Source organism: Paramisgurnus dabryanus, chromosome 6 (genome assembly GCF_030506205.2).
Source record: "Paramisgurnus dabryanus chromosome 6, PD_genome_1.1, whole genome shotgun sequence".
Taxonomy (NCBI): Eukaryota; Metazoa; Chordata; class Actinopteri; order Cypriniformes; family Cobitidae; genus Paramisgurnus; species Paramisgurnus dabryanus.
In genome coordinates, this window is record NC_133342.1 from 32,546,097 (window position 1) to 32,568,956 (window position 22,860).

The window sequence follows — 22,860 nt, forward strand, 5'->3', positions numbered from 1 at the left end:
TAGGCTTAAAGAGACAACAGATTGGGGTGAAACGTATCAGTTTGGGCATGCATTGGAAAACTGCAGAATATTTGAGAAAACAAAGTCGAATTGTGCAAGACTATCAAACGCATAATTATTTGCATATACACATGCCTTCCTCTTTGTTTCATGAGTTGATTGTTTTGTTTTGCATAATACCCTGCTGGCAGACAGCAGACTCAGACAAATATTTTTATAGAGATTTTTATTGTGTATTTAAAGAATTTACAGTGTCAGAGCTGAATGTAGTTGAAAACAATGATGATGCGTTTTTTTAAGGTCGTCTTTAAATATTCTTCATCCATTCGCATTTTTTTAGCTTTGTTGTGACTAACCCGTTTGAGTAAACGGTACATTCGGGGTATGTTTGAACCCGTGCCCTCTGTGGGACGGGGCGTGCTCGCACGAGGGGGAAGATCTAGGAATGTAATTCTGAGGAACAAAACCCAAGAGTGTTAGTTTTGTCTCTATGGACAGTTTTGCATTCCCTCCCAGTCCCGGGGAGAGGGGGGGTTATAAATGTAGCTGCCCTCTGACTGGTCTCGCATTCAGTGGCAGTATGCGCGGGGGTGCGGACGCTGACCCGGTGGGAGCAGTTCAGGGACGGTTGCTAAAGGCAGCGGTCAGAGAAATGCACAAATCTCTGTGACTAAGAGAGTCATTCATTCTTCAGACCCTCCTAAGCTTTACCAATGGATTCGGAGAGCAAGAGAAGAGAGTTATTTATATGTAAATTTTTGGCCTGTTTGACAATAAGAAACTCCACGGCCGGGGTGCTTAGCGAAGAGTTCTGGATTCCTAAGGCCATTCAAAATAGGCAGCGTGTTGAGTTAGATTCATATCAAAAATGTTTGTTTGTGTGATGATCATGTGTGGCCAACCTGTGAATCAAAGAGATCTGTTGTTGCGATGAAGAGCTTTATATCTGTTAATGTGTTCTGCATCATCCTCATCTTTCTCACGGCTGTCAAGACAATGAGGTCTTCTTTTAAATACCAATGAAAGGTATATTTGTAACTAAGACTGTTACAATACCATGTGTGTGCAACAGAAAACTAGGAACTTGAAGAAAAGTCCAACCTAAAGTGATGTGGTGACTATATAGAAAAGACCTAAATGATTTAAGATGTTTATTTTAACTTTAATTTTAAGTAGAAATTAAACGTATGATGGACTATAATAGAGATAAATGGAAATCTTTTAAGTGGATGAAATGCATCTCATTCTATTCTCGCGCTATATAATATATCAAATTGATTTTGCTATTTTAATCAAAGCAAGAAAGTCGTTCCCCTTTGTTTTCCCCTTGTGTATGTGCAGTGTTTTTTTATATATAAACCAATAACAGGATGAAAATTGTTCAGTGTGATGTGTCATGGGGCAAGCTGTCCTGAGAAACATTTTCAGATTTATGAATGAGAGAGGCATATCAAAAGATCTTTCACCTGTATTTAGGTCAAGAAACAACACTTCTGGACACTTAGGTTGTTGATTTCTGAAGATCCTGTTTTGCTCTTTGGTGTATCAGAACTAGCCGAATGCCATGAAATAACAAACGTAGCCCAGAGGAACTTCACTGTGTAGATAGGAGTCTTACTCAAAAATATGTTTTTTTCCAAAAAAAATTGGTGTGCTGCAGTTTTGTCTGTGCTTACTTAAAGGTGCCGTAGAATGGAAAACTGTATTTACATGCGCATAGATGAATAATAAGTTCGGTACATGGTAAGGGTGTTATTTCGATCGATCGAAATTAAGTCACAACCTCGAACTTCGAATTCAAAAATTTAACGTTGATGCTGCCACACCCCCATGTCACGTTCAGTCAGCTTCCCAAGCAGAAAAAACAGACGTGTTGAGGGCTGCAAGTCAACCTCATCTAACTTAGCTAGCTACAGGCAGTTAAAACATAGCATGGCAGATGCAGGAGACACCACACAAGCTGCTCTTTACATGGGAAACAAAAAACACCACACGCCTCCCGCCTTCAGCAGAACGGCCTCTGTGCCAGGACCGGTCGTTTCTCTGAACTGAGATCAGTTTAAGTTTCACAACAACTTATTTCAGTTGTTTAAGAGTTATGAAAAACAGCATTTTAACATGACTCATTGGGGTATAGTCTCACAATCTTGTCTGACGGTAATAAAAGAGCGTTTTTAAGGTGCAAAGTACTGACAGATGTTCAGAGTTTCGTTTTATCAGGTATGTGCGTGTACCATATTTTCCCACTGGCAGCACGACTAACATGGCAGGGCATCTCCGGGTTCAAGGTCAGATATTATATTTCATAAAAATGGCAAAAAAGTAAATATCGTGAATCAAACCGTGACCTTAGAATCGAAAATGTAATCAAATCGAGGATTTGGAGAATCGTGACACCCCTAGTACATGGTGACATATCGTGAGCCTCACGATTGTTTCCAAGTCATGTAAACCCTGTGCATACAAAACACCACTAAAAAAAACCACATAACATTAACTGTGATTGTTATAAATAGGGTGACCATACGTGCCATTCTTCCCGGACGTATCCCGTCCAGGATTTCGGTGCATCTTCCGGAAGTCGTATTTGTTGACCGCATACGCAATTCAGTTAAAAACATAAGATATACAATCGTAGTTTCATTCTTACCTTAAAATGTAACGGTTGCTTTTCTGAAATAATAATAATAATCCTCTATGACGTATGCAGTCGACAAATACGAGTTCCAAAAGACGCACCCGAAATCCTGGACAGGACGGGTCCAGGAAGAATGGCATGTATGGTCACCCTAGTGATAAAACAAAGTTGTGACTGTTGAGTTAGCGCTATATGCTAGTTAATGCTATATGCTAGTGTTTAGGATGATACAGACTCAAACATAGGGTCTGTTCTCACACACACACACACACACACACACACATAAGGTGTGTTCAATACACTTCATGCGGCGCTGCGCAGACCGATCGGCGCCTGACTTGAAGCAGTGCATTCTGGTTAGTAATTTTGTCCGACTTCAGCTGGCGCTGCAGGCACGTGACTGTGTCATAAGTACCGCGAGAGCGTTTCGAAAGTAGCCGGCTAGCTCAGCCAGTGCAGCTTCTCCAGAGCGGCTGCACGGAGTTGTGATGACGTAACAGCTTTACATGATTGGCTGCCTCACTGATGACAAGGATCACGTGGGTTTCAAGTTTAATCCAAACTTTAGTTCCAATAATAAACATTATAAATTCATGTTTTAAAACAGGTAAAACACTTTAATATGCTTAAATATGTTATATTGTGTCGTGTAATAAAAATCAAAATCAAAAAACTCTATTGGTATTTTAATAATATAGGCTTGTTTCCCGTTATTTTTGGGTATACAGTATAAGCAGCAATTAAAATATTCGATATAAAATGTTTCTGGTTGCAACTTTTTATTAAAAGGTTTGTTTTATCAAATTCAGCATCTAATTCACTTCATTTGCGATTAAAAACAAGGAAACACGGCGCACACGTCACTACGGCAAGCAGCAGGTGTCCGGCTTGACGGCTCCGCCTCCGTTTCCCCCCTCGACTGCAAGCGGCAAACCTCGCCAATCGGTCTGCGCAGCGCCGGACGATCTCGAACAGACCTATAGCTACTGAAGGAGCTGCTCTGTGAAACAGCCAATCAGAGCAGAGCTCGACATTATTATTCATGACCCTTTCAAATAAGGTACTAACAGACAATTTCTTTCTGAGGGCATCAAATCATGGATATGTAAAACCGTCTCTGGGTCATTTTCACACCTAATAAAGCCACATACTTTCTATGTTAAATATCAAAGAACAATTTAACACATTATTTTAGTGCATTCTTTGGCACCTTTAAAGAACCAGTGAATGTATTTTGAGTTTACATGTTGATGGAATCTATTCAAAAAGGGCACTTTAGCAAAGTATTGTGAGGGCTGCTCTGTTTAAAAGATTTATTTTTCTGTCAACTTTAGTCATCCAGCTGTACTAAATGACAAGTGCAAACCTATACCTATAATAATAAATAAGCAGCTGAAAGTATGCACATCCCATTTACTCCCGTCACTCCTGTATTGTGTCCCACAGCTGAAGGTTTCCTGTGTTTTTCTCACGCGTGTAACAAGTGAAACTCGTTACGCAATGAATGAATCGCGGTATTTACAAGTCTCCCTAACAACTTCCTATAAAAAACACAGCATTTCATAACTCGACGACTTGTTTATTGTGTAAATAACCTCGTAGTTCCGTTAGAATCGATATGTTATTAAATAAACAATCTGAATATAATTTTAACCTTCCGTCGTTTTACTACAGTAACCATAGATGAACTATGGTGCATTAACCATTGTCTTAACCGTAATATTTGTACTAAAACTGCAGTAATACAAATTATAGTGATTTACGCAGAAGTGTTCACGTGTCGCTTGATTAAATGATCCTCGCGCACGACAGCCATTGTTGAGGGAGTGAGAGAGAGTTTGACTGGATCGGGCTCATTCCTCACTGTATGGACTGACTGATGGGGGTGTGTGAGTGAGAGAGACTTCAGTCACTATACACCGGCTCATTTTATCTCTCTGAGATCTCGTCGGTGTCTTTTATCGAAGGGATGTGACTATAAACCGATCAGAGTCGATATCATTATGGACTTTATAGGTATGTTCGGCGTTTATTACTTCACTTTATATTCAACAAGCCACGCGGCTACAAGATGTGCATTGTGTACAATACGTTACCGCCATACATGTGTACCTTGGTCCACAAGTAGTGATACGTTTGACTGATATAAATATCAATGTAGTTAACGGATGATTTTCTTTACTGTTATTGATGTAAATTGCAAACGCGGACGGTACATTTAGGAGTTAAGCAACTGTTTTTTTTTAAGTTGCGTCGCACTTTTACCGTCGTATTTCGCAATACAGTTACCAGTGTTTAGCAGTAGACACTTTTTCATTGTCTACTTTATTTAAAGCCAAGTTTGGACTAGCAATGCTTTTCTTGTCGTCTTGACTTGAATATTTGTTGAAGAACGCAACATTTCGCTTGCCTACTTAAATTAACCCCTTGTGCGTCCACTGCTACTGTTTATTCACTTGCCCCTCCATAAAATAAATGAATTAGGGGAACAACACCAGTGATTTTGACTATATCAGTGACTGGACTATTTCAGATTCTTCACTAAATTACTAAATACACATTAACACAGCAAACAATCTCTATAATAGAGTTTTAGTTTTAAATATGCAATTTATTTCTCACTGTTAGGCTTAAGGATTGGTTTATTGATTTATTTAGCATATTATTGAGCTACATCTGAGCTCTTAAATCATATTTGTAGTAAAGACCCATTCACACCAGGAACAATAACTTTTTTTTTTTAGAAGGCATAGCAAAGTCCACGCTTACTATGATACAGAGAAACGATTTTGTTTCCAGCTGATGAATGTTAAAATCATTGAATCAAAAACCATCCGAATTGAAATGTCTTCTGCATCTTGTGTAATGATATTTATTAGTGTAAACATGCCTTACATTGTGATAATGCTTTCTAATAAACACTTGATTTCTTTATTACACAAGAGTCCTTATAATTAGGGTTGGGTATCGTAAGAAATTTTCAAAATCGGATTCCAGTTCTGCCTAACAATTCCCAGTTCTGATTTATAATAAAATAAATATGAAAAATTATGCACAATACTTAAATATGTCCATTTATGTTTATTTATCACATTCAAAATATTTTAAATGTAATGTCAATCAATATTTTCAGCCACTATATCTTTTAGAGGGTTCCCAAGGGTCCTTGAAATCTGGGGGGGGATTCAAGGCCCTGGGAAGTTTTTGAAAATATACATGCATAGATACTCGTCATTGAAAGTGCTTGAATCTATTTTATGCACAAAGTTTTCTGAGAAAAAAATCCATATTATTCCCTGTGTAGTGTAGGATAATATCATAAAAATTCTAGACTTTTTAAGCACACGTGCTAAACTTTTCGCTTTAAATGCTTATATCTTCTGTATGCGAATGTTGATTCGTACCAAAATGCTTTTTTGCATAGTTGTGTTTGACAAATGAAAATGTTTCAGGCTACGTATGTAACTGTTGTTCCCTGAGAAGGGAACAAGGCGCTGCTTCTCCCATGCCATACTTCCTGCATCCCTGTAACGCCGTCTTTAGCAATATTTCAGATAACGATATACTTTCTGGCTCCTGCATCACCCTGTCTTTGTCGTTAAGCCTCACCATTGGTTGAATTTGATATACACATTCAGACTCACTTACTCCTGGAGGCGTCCCTAAAGTGTCACCGCAGTGACGCAGCGCGAGTTCCCTCAAAAGGGAACTGTAACAATGTATCTTAAAAGGTAACACAATGTAACCTTGCTCTCACTTGAAATGTGTCCCCACATTTACTCCTTGAATTTTAGGGTATTGGACCTGAAATGTCCTGGAAAGGTATTTGAATTTGAAGTTAACTAAGGTGTGTGAACCCTGCATTTATTCTTGTTGAGGTGGTCCTCGTAAGGTTTCCTACCTAGTAAGTGGACATGTTAGGAGCAGTAGTTCTCAAACACTTCATGTTTTGAGATTTATGCTGTGCTAAAGTGTTTTGTCAGCCGCCTTTGAAGGATATATTTTACACGTGTTACACTTTGCTTCATCAATATACCTTTGGAAATAAATCCACACCCTGACTTTCTTTTAGACGTGTTTAACACTAAGTATACAAAGCAAACCTCAGCAGCGTGACTGTAAACAGTGGCTTAACGTAATTAATTTTATGAGGTAGGACATGGCTATTTAAAGTAACCGCTCCCAGCCCGTTTATCACTTTAAAAAGCTTTTAAACGTAAGAAATTTGTGCGGTTCCGGTTCCTTTTAAAAAGCACAACCGGTTCTGAATAGGAACCAGTTCTCGGTTCCCAACCCTACTCATCATAGCTTAATCTTAATAACTCATATAGACGTGAACTGCTTGTAGTCATTCAATCTTTGCTGTACTTCAACATTTTTATAAAGACATTATGGGCCAAAATCGTTTTTCCAGTAATTTCTCCAAACTTGACAATCCATCACATGCCTTAGCATGTCGTGTGACCCCCTTGTTAGTTTAATTTCCGATATTTAACCTGAAATACCTGTCTGTAGGTTTCCTTGTTTTTGTTTGACCAAACCTGTTTGACCTTTAGATCTTCCGGTGTCGTAAAGTAATACAAAGTTGTCGCCCTAACTTGCAAGGATCTTAACATAGCATACCACACCTGTCTGCTAAGTTTAAGTACAGTAAAGATGTCCTGCTAGTCTCGAGTTTCACAGCTCTGTGTTGTGACATCGGTACATTCCAGACATTTGGCATCAGGCAGATACTTGGAAAGGTAAACAGTGTCCTGTCATTAAAAAGGTAGAGAATAGATATGGCTTTGTGATTCTGTTTGCACTTGTTTCATTATGTAATGCACATTTAAGACAAGAGCAGAGGTGCTTAAGGTGTACCAATCTGAACTGAAATGGTTACTGGCAAGGCAAAGAGGGAAACTGCCTCCTTAGTCAGCAAACTTTTCTGAATTCTTGCAGCGTGTTGTATTACCATCAATCTGTTCATGTGGTTTAGTGCAACAAGAATAAAACTTTAAAGGTGCAGTGTGTACATTTTAGGAAGGTCTATTAACAGAAATTCAATATATACATAACTATATTTTCAGTGGTATATAAAGACCTTACATGATTATGTTACGATTTTGTTGACCTTACATGAAGACCTGTTATGTTTTTATTACGTCAGAATGATAAATTTTTATCTACATCCTGAGGTGAAATCAAACAGTTCATTACGATAACAAATTCCTCCACCAGGGATGCGGTATTTGCACATACATTGAACACTTATTTGATGTAATTTTGATGCGATTCGATTCATTTATCAATATTTTTATTTTATCTACCTAGTTATAGGGCTGCCTAATGATTAGTCACGACTATTCATTTGCAGAATAAAAGTTTTTGTTTACATAATTATTATACACAATACATCAACAAATATTATGTATATATAAATACAAACACATGTATGTATAATTTAAAGGAAAAAATATATTGATATAATAAATATTTATATGTGATATACATTATATGTAAATATACAAATGTTTATTCACATGCAAAATTTCTTAAATATACATGCATGTGTGTGCATTTTTATTTACATAATTATTACACACATTTGATATGTAAAAAAAATCTTTAATTCTGCAAACGATTAGTTGCGATTAATTGTTAGGCAGCTCCACCTAGTTAAGCAGTTACATTTTTATAACTTACAAATGCAACCAAAATGAACATTCCATTTAAACTCTTTGAACATGAAACATTTACAACAACAAACTAACTAAAAATACACTTATTTAAATAAAGAAAAGTAAAGAATGAGGGAAAAATGTCACACAAAATCAAGCTTATGATTGTGCCAATATGTGCAGTAGTGACAATCACGGAGGTAGTTTTAGAAAAAAATGAACTTTGCTCACTTTTTTATTTATTTCGAACTGAGAAAAAGTAAATTACAACACACACACACACACATAAAATAATAATTTACAAAAGCTCACCTCATTCGAAAAGCGATAGGTAGAAGCCCTAGGTTTATCTCACTTGCTGACACTAGCAGACGAAAAGAAACAAAAAAGTGCGTTTTGGGGGGAAATAAATGGACGTTGTGTCAAGGAATGAGAACGTGTCAAAATAAAGGTACCACATATCAATATTTTATGTGTGGCATCAATGCATCGTATTGTTAAAAATGTCTTTAATGTATCGACCTATATCGATGTATTTTTACACCCCTACTACATACACCGCGAGTCCCCTTACAATGAATTAGCCATTTTGTGTCATGTTTCTACAGTAGCCCTAAACAGACAATCCTAACTCCTGGGCGTGTTTTTCGTCACTATGTTGTCTCAGACAGGGCTCGAAATTGCGACTATTTTGGTCGCATATGCGACCGAAATTTAATCTGTGCGACCTTAAAATATATTTGGGAGCATTTGTGCGACTGCCCATTTTGTTGTGTGTTGCGACTTGATTTAGATTGTGATGCTGCTGTGCCATCAAATTTCACCATTATGTTCTTACGTTTAATGAAGACCGCAGATTGGCTAATATGAGCGTCAGTCATTCCTTGTTGCCGTGCTACGTTGGTACGTGAAGCGCGAAAATGTGAAAGACGAACCGCGAGCATGACGAGAACGAGCCGACTACAACCAATGTTACTAGTACTACTGTAATTAATGACGACGATCCGGATTCAAATGCGACTCCACCACCGGAAAATAAGACTTGACGTTAAACCTTTCAGAGAGAGTGGCTTAAAGATTACGAGTGTCTCCGCTATGAGAATGGCTCGATGTAACTTACTGTGTTTACTGTAAATCCTGTAAAACGGCGTTGGTGGCGGAATCAAAACATTTTAAGCGCCAGACCTTACTTAAACATGGCGAAAGTGCCAAAAACACAAGTAGTGTCATGACAAATGTGTTCATTATTGATGGAGACACCGACCTGTCTGTCAAAGAGTGTTTGATGTATGTGCGCATGCGCTGGCGAACATCCGACAAACATCCTTGTGGTCCATGTTGATGTGGAACACGACAATGATGGTATGTTTTTATAGTATTTTTTAAAACATTGCCTATTTAGTAGTAATAGCATCCTGGTAATGCAGTTATCAATACCTATATATATATATATATATATATATATATATATATATATATATATATTAGCCTTCTATATTAAGGTCACTTTTGTAATGTCCCAGTTAATCAGTGTTTTACGTGTTTGCTAGATTTTCTATTGTAATCTTAATCATTTTACCTGTAATTATTAAATTATTATTGTTATACTATTTCAACAGCATTTGGGTATTCATTTTGGAATCTATGCAGCAAAAAATAAAATAAAATATATAGAAGACCAAATTTTAAATGCTGGCCATGGTGGCGTTTTATTTTTAATAAAATAAATCTATCAACATATACATTGTAGTTTTGGTGCCTTTTAATTTTTGGATGGATGCGCCTAAATTTTTGCTGGTGCTCCTAACTCTTTAAAGTTGGGAGCACCAGTGCTACCAAATAAAAAAGTTAATTTTGAGCCCTGCTCAGATAAAGATGTTTGTCCTGTAGCAGTTATTGTAGCTTCTCTGTGTTTCGAAAGTGTAGGGGTGAGTGGTGAACTGAGCCGTTGGTTGCAGTAGATGCCGCTAAAATCTGCACTCGGCATAAGTATCGTAAACCTAGCCATTATAATAAATATAACTGGATATATGTTGGAGGTAAAAGACAAAACTCTAGAAAAAGAGATTAATGGATGAAAAGTGTATGAGTAAACCTGACCTGTCACAGTGTCCATTTCCACATGCTGACTAAACCCTCTCTGAGTTTCGTAGAGGATTTTCCTATCGCTTACCCTTTTTAAGAATTATGATGCAGAAAAAAGCTGCAGCTGCATGTGTTGGAAATGGGGAGCTTTGCTGTTGCCCTGCTGTTCCTCTAAATATGAATTATTAATGTACATTTCATATCAGGTATCATTATCATCATTACTGTGATGGCATGAAACAGCATTTTTATTAGCCTCTCCATGGTTTCGTATGGCTTTTTGAGTGGATTTTTAGTGGGCACTCTTATCCATAGCAACTTACGTTTTATTCATGCTATAATTTTTTTATTAGTATGCGTGTTTCGAACCCAGTGTTAATTGAACCTGTAACCTTTGAGCTGCTAATGCAAAGCTCTACCAATTAAGCTTCAGAAACATAAGCCTGTGGTCATGTTAGGATCATTATCTGTGCTTGCTTAGGAAAGCATTGCTATTACTTTTTTTCATTACAAAGGCTGTGAGTTTTCAAATTTCCAAGTTATGTTTTGCTGTGTAACTTCTGCGCATGTTGAAGAATGGAGACTTTCTTAATCCTTGGTATATTAAATGTTCCCATCTCTGTCTTTTCTACAACGTATCCATATATCAGTATATTAAATAATGATCGACTCATCCAATCAGACAATCATGGGTAATATAAGCGTAACTCTGCTTAATGTTCCGGGCGGTGTCGCTATAGAAAAAGCCCAGAGGCAAAATCATTGTTTCACCTTCTTATCTTTAGGTAAATTGGTATTGATTCATTTACACCCTGCAAATGCCATTTTACCACAGATTGATTGCCTGTTTCAGCAGGCAATAAAAGTCAATACATCGGGGTTGCGTTAACTAGGGACCACCCTTTCTCACCCTTCCCCCTGTGCTCTACCTTTATATCCTCCTACCATCCATCCACCAAGCACTCGCATCACTTCTAATTACATCCTGGGCCCTTGTTTTACGTCTGGCTGCGCTCATTTTAACCCCTCTGTTATCTCCAGCACACCGTATTGATTCGAAAGAGGGCTGGGCTAAATCAATGCGGTAAGTGGATTTCAGGGGCAGCCGCAGCCTGGAGGGTTGAAGAGAAAGAGAGAGAGACGTGCACCGACCTCACAGAGGGGCTGACAGGGAGACCTGTCGACTCCAACACCAGGGGACGGAGGACAGCCAGAGACAATGTGACCTTGGGATGCACGTAGTGAGATGATGGATGAGCTGTAGCGGGAACAAATTTGAGCTGTGATTTATGGAAACAAAGTGAAAGTTTAGTCACTGGAAATAGCTGGACTCTTGTGTTTCAATTTGGATAGCTTGCTGTCCAAACATCTGTACATCTTTGTGGCCTTGAGTAAGTGTTAAACTGGATGCTTTAACATTTACATAACCAAGTTACTGATACAGCCCCACGTCATACTTTCAACATGACATTTCTACATAGACCCCGGCCTGAAGAAACTGGATATCATGCTAAATTGTTGTTTTTATGTACACCTCATGGAGTTTGACGTGCTTGCACCATTATCATTAGTTAAATAATTATTGTACAAAATAGGATTGTGCAATAATTTTATTTTTAGAAAAGGTCTGCTGTGACATATCGATCATCTTTTGGTCACATCTATTGATCTTCATGTGATCGAATTCGCAAGTCAACTTGAACTTTGGAATGTACCAAAATGCATTTTCTTGTGTTTCCATTCGCATGCGTCTGAATACAAGTCCTGTGTGTTCGTAGCATAAGTAAGGTGAAGGATTTTAATTCCGCGTTTTTCTCAGAGCTAAAAATGCTGGCAGTCAAAAGATCCCGACATGTATATGGTGCAATCGAAATAAGCGCCAAGGTCACTTATTTGGCTGGCCTTTTGTTGCTGTTTAATCGTGTTGTTATACGCGATGTACATTCGGTCATCATTTACTCATCCTCGTTTTGTGCCAAACCTGTAGGATTTACTTTTCACACAGATAATATGCGTTCGCGCATGCAAACCAAAAGCCCCCAGAGTCGTGTCCCACATTAAGTATCAAAACAAAAGTCTTGAGGCCAGGAGCGTCTCCTCATTGTACCTAACATGCACGCTCACATGCTCCTGTGTGAGGCTGCAGCAGGCAGACCAAGCCAGATGCGTCGAAGAGGGGGAGGGGGTGAACGAGAGAGAAAGAGAGAGAGCGAGGGATGGGAAGTGCTTGCAGTTCTGCTGAGAGGAACGGAGGAGTGAGGTTACAACAATTGATTGAGTAAATGCGGTAAAATCCCTTCCGCTGTTGTGCCAAAAGAGAACGTCAGAAGCTGATAAAGTGAGCACAAGGATTGCTGCTAAGACACAAGAAAGCTTTTGGGGAGCACGGTACTGTGTTTAAGAAACAACCCGGGAGAAGTGAAAGAGAGCAACGGAGGGACGATGAAGAGGCTGCAGTTTATCAATGCGCTGGGATCTTTGCAAGAGTGATGGGTAATTAAAGTGAAAGCACCTCTGCTCATTGGATCAGGGTGATGGTCGCTCTTCAGCCAGTCCAATGGTGACCGGATCGATGTATTCAGCAGGTGATGGGCAACAGCTGTGATAGAGGTATCTTCAGTCGCTCTTTATCTTTTTTTGCGCTCCAAGCTGCGTTATTACATTAGCTAATTAGATTAAGTTATACCACTGCATCTCCGACTATGGATAGTCATTTAAAAATCCATAATGGTTGAAGTTGACTTGAATGTGTTGTTACAGGGCATTCCCTGGGTTATAACTCGTTATAGCATTTTTCCTGTCTGCTAGTGGTTCATAAATACAAGCTTTGCTTAGTCATAGGGATCGCTCCATGTTTATCAAGTTCGGCACTGCAGTGCGTTCGCACGTACCAACTTGGCAAGAGTTTGCACCCCCCTGTTAGAGCTGAAGTGATACAACAGGCATCTTCAAAACTCATCTGTGGCCACAGAGGAGAAAATGTGAGAACTTGCTGTTGCTCTTTGCAGTGTTGCCTTTCGGCACCGTGCATATCTTTTCAAGTCCTCAGGGAAGTTCAGAGGCAGTCTAACAACATGCATATTCTCATGCCAGATACGTTTTTCACATGAAAATATCTGCAGGCTCTCCCTGCAGCAGAGTTTGTCAAACAGATCACACTGAACTGGACTGGGACGCCCATGAGTTGCAGAAAGAGGTTGAGACGCTAAATTTAGCTGCTAATCAATGTTTCTCTGGAGGTGAGCCAGGTGATGGAGAGACATTACTTCTCATTCTTTTGTATTTGACGTACAGATTCATAAAGCTCTTCTTGAGTAAAGCGGCTGATCCTTTTCTTACTTGGACGGCTCAGGCACAATCCCTATTGTGTCTGTCCACTGAGGCCTGGAAGACGAAACCAGAAGCAGCAACTTGGCCACAGACCTCCGGGTCAATTTCAGCCGTGCTTCTTGATTCAGTGCAGACACAGACTGGCGTCAGTTCTGTCGCAGTGATGGGCCGGTTTTTATTACCCGGGGGTGAATTAACTCATCGCAGGGTGATCTGCATCTCGGCACGACTCCCTGCATGGCCCAAGGGGAAGCTGTGTGGATGAAGGTTACGTCCTGTTGCATCCTTGACATGCACACGTCTGCCATTATGTTCAAATGTGAAATGAACTGGTCAGAGGAGAATAAAAGAAACTAGCTTTTGTAAGAAAAGAGTGATATTTCACTTAGCTGTTAAGAGTGGTTGTGTACAAAAGCCACAGGGTGTCCATCTAGATGTCTAAAAGTGGCAGGTAGTGAATGAGTGGTTTATTAAGAGGACTTAGTGAATGCTTTGGGTGAAATTACTCTCGTAAGCCTGTCTGACTTGCACTTTAGCTTTGTGTGTAAGTGCAGGTCTGATGTATTGTTAGAGACCGCTGGGCATCATTACAGAAGACATTGATTTACAGAGGACAGGTGGCTTTACTGAACCCAAGACTCCATTTAAAGTTTGTCTGTATCAGACGTACTGTAGGGACAGTTTGAAAAGTGTGGGGACACATGACGTCTGTTTTTTCCCAGTTTAAACATAATACTAATGTAAGGTTATAAAAGTGATAAACCTTTATCCATTTCATCTACTGTATATTAACGTGTGTGTGTCTCACCTGCGTCTGCTCCAGATCTCAGCTATAAAAATGACTTGCTGTCACATTATAACATATTAGTATTTTGACCGGACAGTGGTCCCATTCAGCTTTCTCCCAGCTGTTGAAATCGTAGTGCTTTATATGGATATTAATTTTCGTGGACAGAAATGTTGTCATTCGCTTGATCGATGTCTTTATCTGGTCCACTAGGTTTTACATTTACATTAATGAATTTGGCAGGTGCTAATACTTTTCTGTCCCAGGGATTCAAAAGCTACGATTTTGCAATTGCAAGTGATATATTCTACCAATTGAGCTATAGGAATAGTTGAACTGCATGCAGAACGCCAGCGACTAGCAATGGCAGAGTGATGTGTAGGGGTGCGAATCATTACTGTTCTCAACAGTTCAATTTCGATCAGATTTCCTGATGTGAAAAAAACGATTATATTCAACAGCCCTAGCAATGTGATTTCATTCATTTTAAAAGGAAGCTTGGCGATGTCAGGTGACACAAGCAACATGGACCATTAGTGACAGGAAGTGGTCGTGTCCAGCGACCCAACAAAGTTAAAGGTTATGCAAATGATGAGCAACTTTCGTCACTAGTGTTTGGCGATATGCCCCATTTTGAGATTGTCCTATTGTCAGCCTGTGATCACCAATACATGATAGTATCAGGGGCAGGGCAGTAGTTTACTCATTTATTAAACTACTCCCCCACTACTTTACTATTACAAGTCACTTGATTGGTGGACAAAAAAAAGCAAGGGCGACACTGTCATGACCGCAACCTTCTTAAAACTGATGCCATTAATCCATTCGCGTCATTAAGTCTAACATTTCCTGCACCTAACAACCTCTCTAGTGCAAGGAAATGTCAGAGCCATGCGTATTACAAGTTCAGGTGCTAGTTGGAGTCCATGCCGTGCGCATTCAGGTCCGAGCAAGAGTCCAAGACGCGCATTTTGCTTTACATGCTCTCTCGTGCAAAGTAAAGGCCACAAACCATCTTATGCGAGGAAAAGCATCCAATGCGCATGTTAATGTGAAACTATGATGATAATAATAATAACTATTGCCAACTATTGTCATGAAAGCCTGCTATTAGCAATATGACTGACCATCGTCAATACACGATACTATCGCCTATCAGCACAACCCTATTAGGGACTGACAACTAATAAGAGATGGTGCACGCATTGTATGGGTGCTTAATGTCCAAATTCACTCACTCGTTTTTATTCACCCATTCAAGTGGACTAGCCTGTATTAGCAAACTAATGTAGGGAATAGTGAATGAGTGTATAGTGGGCTTCGGACACAACAAATTTCTCATCAGTTACGGCAGTGGATGGTTACTCATTAAGGGCTTTTCACCCTGCGGCTAACCCTGGGTTATCTTCAGTCTAAAGGCGTTTTACATTTGTAATTTAGAAGCAGGATTATCCCTGAAATCAACCTAGGGATGCTATGCTATTATATAAATATGTAAAGTATTGACCTACAGTATTAGTTAGCAATAGACTAAATCAGTGGTTCCCAATCTTTTTCACTTAAAGGCCCCCTAGTTGCCCACAACAATATTTGAAGGCCCCCCTCTCACTCAATTTTTCCACATAAGATTAAATAAAACTTGGAATGACTAAACAGAAACAAAAAAAAAGAAACGTCTTGATTTGTGCTTGTTTGAGCATATTTTAAAGCTAGTTTTGTCCAATTTTTATCATTTTAAGTCATCTTGACGTCCCCTTGGAAATCTGCTGATGTGGGCCCCGGCCTCCTGGTTGGGAACCACTGGACTAAATCATTATCAGCTATCTTTTCATCTAAAAATTTGGCATTATAGCCTTTTACAACATCTAAAGACATCCTTCCCGGTCTCTCTTCAGACTATCCTCTAAAATCTTCTCTCTTCTCTTTCACAGCAGAAGCGTCTGCGGAGCGCTCGCCCAGGCGGAGGAGCATATCAGGGCTGGGCAGCTCGGAGAAGAACATTTCTATGGATGGACCCAACTCCTCGCCCTTCAAAGTGCCTGTGAGTTCCTGCAGATACACACACATCTGCATTACATCAGCTCAGCTCATCCTGGCCTGTAATACCCAGCACTTGTTGTTCTTCATGTAGCTGTTATTTGATTTTTAGGCCCCAGAGCTGCTTTAGATTATGAATGTTGCAAGCCATTACTTCAAAGTAGGTAAACTACTGCCCAGCTACTGTAGCAGCAGCTACATTACAATCTATTGACTAAAGTAACTAAAAACAATTGAAATTAAACTTTTTAAATATCCAGCTCTCCAGTTCTATCTCTTAATTTAATCAGATCAGTTATTTCCTGGCATATAAGACCATAAAGGAGCAGCATGTTGATATTTAACTGTAATTAAATGAATAAAATACTAATATATTCATCAATATTTAGGAAACTCGCTAAGTTCACGTATCAGTTTTTTTTTTCTAAAAAACAATGCTACAGCCAGTTATTCTCATTTTGAAATAAATGCGTGTCTGAATGTTTGTTTTTGTTTTGGTCTGTATGATCCTGCCCACTGCCAATTTACCCAATAATGTATTTTGACAGCTCGTACAGTTAATGGTTTGAAAATGAGACCGTGATGGCCCATAAATGCGACCTCCAAAATGAGCCACATATTAGAGGCAGTTTGTGATTTGCAAACAACAAAAACATTGCAAACTTAAAAATTTGCAGACAAACTTACAGTGTAAGGTTCGAAGCTTTCCAGATGCCTGTAGGAATCTGGCAACCCATGTGAGCGTTGAATCTGAGGAGGAGGAGGGCAAGGAAAAAACAGCTAAATATTTTTACTGGGTTACCTTTGGATGTCAATCATGCATATTTCTACTTTAACTGCTTCACAGAAATGTTTCCGACTTCCAAATGCTACACGTGAAAAAGAGGATTGTGTACTCACTTGAGTGTTACATTGACAACAGCAATGTATGTTTTGTCGTGCCAGACAGCTATTTGGAAAAAGGAGCCGGCTGCTTGAAAAGCTGAAAATGTTAGAAGCATCAATGCTTTTTGTTAGTCCCAAAAACTGCAGTTTTTCCTCATCTATCATCTGCAGATCACACTGCTCTGATATAGAAATAGAGCAGAATTCCTGCTTGGGATAAATGCCCCACTTTAATTGCCCTCCTGAGCTCCAGACAAGTGAAGTATCGCTGTCCTCCATTTATCCCTTGGCACTAATGGCCTTTCTTATTTCAGGACAGTTTCTGTGTGCGCTCATATCACTATTATGTCCACCAATCAGTGTTGAGACGAATGATTTACATAATGTTGCACCATTCTTTAAATTTTTAAGAAATGGACATATCATACCTTCAATACTGTTGTGAAAAAAAACACATTTTGGAGAGCAGTCTATGCCTCAGAGATGCATTAGAAATTGTTTGATGATATTTTTAACTAGGCTGGAAGTGGGCCAAGGCTGATATTTATATCCCAAGCATTTTTGTGCATAGTGTCTTTTATGTGTTTTTTTTTTTTCGTAGATGTTTGTCTGAAAATTGTGAGACAGAACAAATTCGGTCCACTTAGACAAAAGACGATTAGATATCTGATTTAATACAAGTAATTTTCTGTTGAACTTGGGAACATTGAATGACAGCTGGATTGATATTGGCTCTGGTGCTTATAATATGAATAGACTGCATTGAAGCCTGCCAAACTCCACCACAGCCTGAATTTCAAAGTTAAGTCTTTGTTAAATGATATGGGCCTACACAAGAATGGCAAACATGTAAACACCATATTTTAACAGATTTGGCTGTTCCAGCCATTTCAGCAATGCCAAATCTTAATGCCACTGCATACCATTTCGTTTCAGTTCTCAGTTTTCAGCATATTGGGGAGCATTTCTATTCAAGCATTACAAAACTCCTGTGCCCAGAGAGAGATCCATAAATAAAATATTTAGTCCTGTGTGGAGGACCTTGACTATTGTTGCAATTCATCCCAAGTCCGTTCCAGTCTTTGCTTTGTGCAGAGACCCAAACCCCTGACATCACTACTGCTTGTGTTTAAATGGGAACAAATCCACACGGCCACATTGCAACGTACAGTAAAAAATCTTCCCAGAAATATGAAAGCTGTAATAGCAGTTAAGGGAAGGATTAATGCATATGGCTCTGTAATCGGACATTGCACTGTCCAGTACAAATACGATCTTGCAGTGCTTTATCACACTGTCATTTGGCCTCAGTCTATTACGGAGTAATTTTTTCGAATCTGAATCAGTTCCCAATTGACTAATTTATCACATACTTTCTCACTATCTTGCGTTTTCTTTCTTAATGGAGCTTTTAGTAGCTGACAGTCACCTACTTATAGACCATCACAGACCTGAACAGGGCCAAAATCCATCCTGCCCTATTTTTCAGATAGCCAATTTCATGGTGCTGTGTGCATGTAATGTATTGCCACTCTTTATAGCAAACCATCTTTGATGCATGGCCATGTAGATATATAGTGTTCATGTGTAGCTCAGTGGTAGTGCATTGCGATAACAGCACAAAATGTCATGGGTTCGAACCGAGAGAACACACAAACTGATAAAAATACCTTATTATCCAAATGCATAAATGTAGACTTGTTTCCTTTTTAGTTTTTAATCCCTAAATGATTTTAATATGGTAAATGCATACATTTGTAATGAAAATAATATTGAACATTCTGCCTCCATGTGTCTTTTTTGCAGAAGATTTGGTGACATTGTAAATGTATGCATGCACACTTGCATGAATGTGCAAAGTCTATAAATGCTGTCAGCTGTACCAACGGCTTTGAAATCTTATTAGCGAGCCACATTATTAGTCGTGACTTACCTCAGATACCCCTTAGATAGCTAGATGACACATAGATTTGGTCATTTTGTCTAGTATTCAGATTCATGTCCTGTTTTATTACAAGTTATTATATAACGCTAGACTGAATGTGTAACACTTTCACATTGGTTTTGAATGAATAACCTTATGCTGAATGGACCTGAAAGTATTTTTTCTTGCTTCCTGCTTTACCAAGAATAACACCCTCGTAAAACAGCTCATACTGACCCAGAGCCATTTATTACACGTGTTTATATATCCGCAGGTGACCGTTTGAACTTGCAGACTTATTGGTTACTTATTAATATTTTGTTTTCCTTCAAGACATTGAGCAAGCACTGACTGCACTAGGTTCAGATGTTAACTTATTCAGACTTTTATTAGTCTATGCAAGTGCATTTTTATGGCCAAGAATGAGAGTTATGTTGTTGAAATGGTTTAATGGATTTATTTTATTAGCTTTAATGTTCAGACCTGCTTTTGAAAGGTCACGGGAGTCTGTATGAAATTACGATGACAGTGGCGCTTCTCTGTGATATGTTCTTGGGGTCTTTGAGCAGGTGGGCTCTGTCTATAATTGATGATCACTTTAAAGTCACATACAGAGGCGAGCGCAGACTCTTAGGTCGTGAGTAAGCATGAGTCACCCGGGGCACAGCAGCGCACACGCACGCTCAACCCGTCATTCGGCTACTCACTGGTTTCAAAAGGGACGCACCTGACCTTTTCTTTCTTTTTGTAGGGCTTTTTAAGTAAACGACTGAAAGGATCCATCAAAAGAACGAAGAGTCAGACGAAACTGGACCGCAACACGAGTTTTAGACTCCCATCACTAAGGCCAACGGAAAATGACAGGTAAGATTTGTGCCTGATTTGTATTTTGTGCATGTTTTGTATTTTGTAAGTTTACACGGGGAGAAATTTGACTCAAAGGAAAAATAAGTTTTCTCATTGTCTGTAAGGAAAGAGTACCCTTAACAGCGAATAGAAAGGTGTTTGGCCTTGTTAAGTCTTCTCCAGTTTTCTTTAAAATTCATGCCTGCTTCTTATAGAAGGCAGCTGTCTGGAAATATGCTGTGTTGGGACTTGGCGCACCATGAGGTCTGTTTTAAAAGAAATGTTAAATTGTTCAGGCAGCCTGACGTTTCTCTGGCAGAACTGTTGTGTCCCTGATGAAGCTACTGGATTACAGCTGTGACGCTTACACACATACTCAATTTATTTCTTAAGATCTTAGGAACGCTTATGCTTAAATGTGAAATTAGTTTGAAATGAGTATAAATTGTGAAGGGAAAAGCTGCCAGCGAGTTCCCAGCATGCATTGGCTCTCTGTCCATTTAAGTTTATAGGGCATCCCAGGTGTAAACTTATGAAGTTGGTTGATAGATTGGCCAGCATGTGCAGAGCATTTTTAACCCTGGCTGGACCGGGTGTGCTTCATACTAGAGCCCGACCGATTTATCGTTTTGCCGATTTTATCGGCCGATATGAGCCTGTCGCAGATATATCTGTATCGGCGTATAAGCCGCAGATATGAAGCCGATATGAACGTTCGTTACAGAAGACATTAAATGCTTTTGAAAGATGTAAGTACTTGTTTGTCCAGCAGAGTGCGCCCTACTGGTTGCTAATGGTGACCCAGGTCACTCACTGTAGTGACACCAGCCAACCCCCCTTCACTTCTGTCAGTCCCTCAGTTCAGGTGGTGGCAGTCACGCGGTTTCTTCACAACATTTTACACTTGGTATTAAGACGCGCTTTGGTCGATTGGATTATAAGTGGGCGAGAAAGACACATTCCGGTTTACATTTGGTGTTTTTAATCCGTCTCTTTTGTCCACTTGCGAGTTATTTAAAACGCAAGCGGAAGAAATGACGCGAGGCGGAGAAAGGACGCGCTTTAACTGCCGCGCAGTCTGTGGGAGTACAGCTGCTTGTGCTGTTACTGAACATGCTCATTTCAAAGCAATTGATTAAATAAGCTCGCGCAACTTTACACCCTCGCTAAATTAAAGCGGCGGAGATAAGACGCTTTAGTTTTATAAAAGTTTAAAGTACCGGCAGAACACTGTGGGTTCGTGTTATAAAAACGTTGTGCAGTACATTAAACATAAGCCTACATCATTATGTTGTCAGCAAGTCAAGCATTGTCGTCTTAACGGTAAGTTTCTAATTAATTTGTGAAGCACATAACTTATTGTAAAGCTAATAAAAAATGACTTTATAAGTTTCCATTTTCAAAATAAGCCCAATATAACATTATTCTCGTCAAAACTGACAATCATTTAAGTTATATGTATTTTGTTTTGTTTGTGTTTAAAAGTTATTTATAATTAGTCAAGTTTACTGTTTTGTGCACTTATGTCAGAATCATTTTGGATAATAAAGTTTATTGTTAACTTGTAAAACCTGCCTATAATACATATCTTTGTCACGTCATTTTAAGTGTTTGATCACCACATTTGTGAGTGATCATTGCAAAAAAAGTATTTATATATAGTATATTCTGTTAATGTATATAGTGTATTATATGTACAGTAGCCTGCTGTAGTATAATATACTGTAGTATGTGTGTACTGTACTATAATATACACAAAGAATATCGGCCGATATATCGTTATCGGTGTTTTTTTACTCCCTAATATCTGTATCGGCATCGGCCCAAAAAAATGCGTATCGGTCGGGCTCTACTTCATACATCCTGAAAAGTGAACCTGCTGGCTCTATGATCACCCCCTGGTGGCTGGATGCAGAACAAGTAATAAACTCCGCTCTCTCCATGCAAATGAAAGGGACTTGGGTCAAAATATAAATAAATTACAATTACGATAAAATTTTCCAAAATATGGTTTTGGTCCTTTAAAGGCGTGATCTCTGAAAGACAATGTTGATATTTGAAATCACCTAAACAAACAGGCCCCTACCCCAATAGAATCTGGACCTTTTTTTTGATAGGCCCGCCCCACACATACACAACACAGGCAACAATGTTGGTTATTAGACACGCCCCTTACGGCTGATTAGCTACAAGTGTGTTTTGGTAGTCGGCCTGACTCCCTTTTCCAAAGTGTTTTTCAAAAATCGTGCACCCCGCCTTTAAGGTAGTTATCACGCTGAAAAGTTTCATTTTAGCTAGTAATTTGATGCTGTAGAAACGGGGCGTGTCGTTATGATTGACATTTGTGATTGACAGCTTTTTTGAGCGGACTGTATGCTAAATGCCTAAATGTAAATAACTATTAATTTCCGATTACTGTGTTATTTCACGCAGACAAAATAAGTTGTATTTAACTTATTGAAGCAAGCCAGTCAAATGAGACGTTTAAAGGGTGTGGGTAAATTGGGTGTCATGGACGATTCCTTCTGCGCATGCCCTGGCTTTAAACTGACATTTCTGTGTAACATTTCAGCCCCATCATCATACATTATACGCTCAGTTGCTTCGTCCATCTTTTTTTACAGTCTATGGGCTGGACCACAAAACTAGTAATAAGTAGCCTGGGTAT

The 22,860-nt window shown here is 39.1% G+C and overlaps 1 protein-coding gene across 9 annotated transcripts in view; it reads left to right on the plus strand.

The window, feature by feature from the left end:
* The window catches only part of rasal2 (RAS protein activator like 2), a 90,381-nt gene that overhangs the window by 44,303 nt on the left and 23,218 nt on the right, over positions 1-22,860 (plus strand). For 3 of the 9 annotated variants that reach the window (XM_065276625.1, XM_065276623.2, XM_065276621.2), the window contains exons 4-5: positions 16,432-16,541; positions 20,098-20,210. In XM_065276625.1, the coding sequence (XP_065132697.1) occupies positions 16,432-16,541; positions 20,098-20,210 (223 nt within the window). Of the gene's footprint in view, positions 1-4,460; positions 4,655-12,798; positions 12,994-16,431; positions 16,542-20,097; positions 20,211-22,860 lie in introns of those variants that run through there. The other 6 variants (XM_065276622.2, XM_065276624.2, XM_065276628.2 and 3 more) reach the window with 5 other exon arrangements.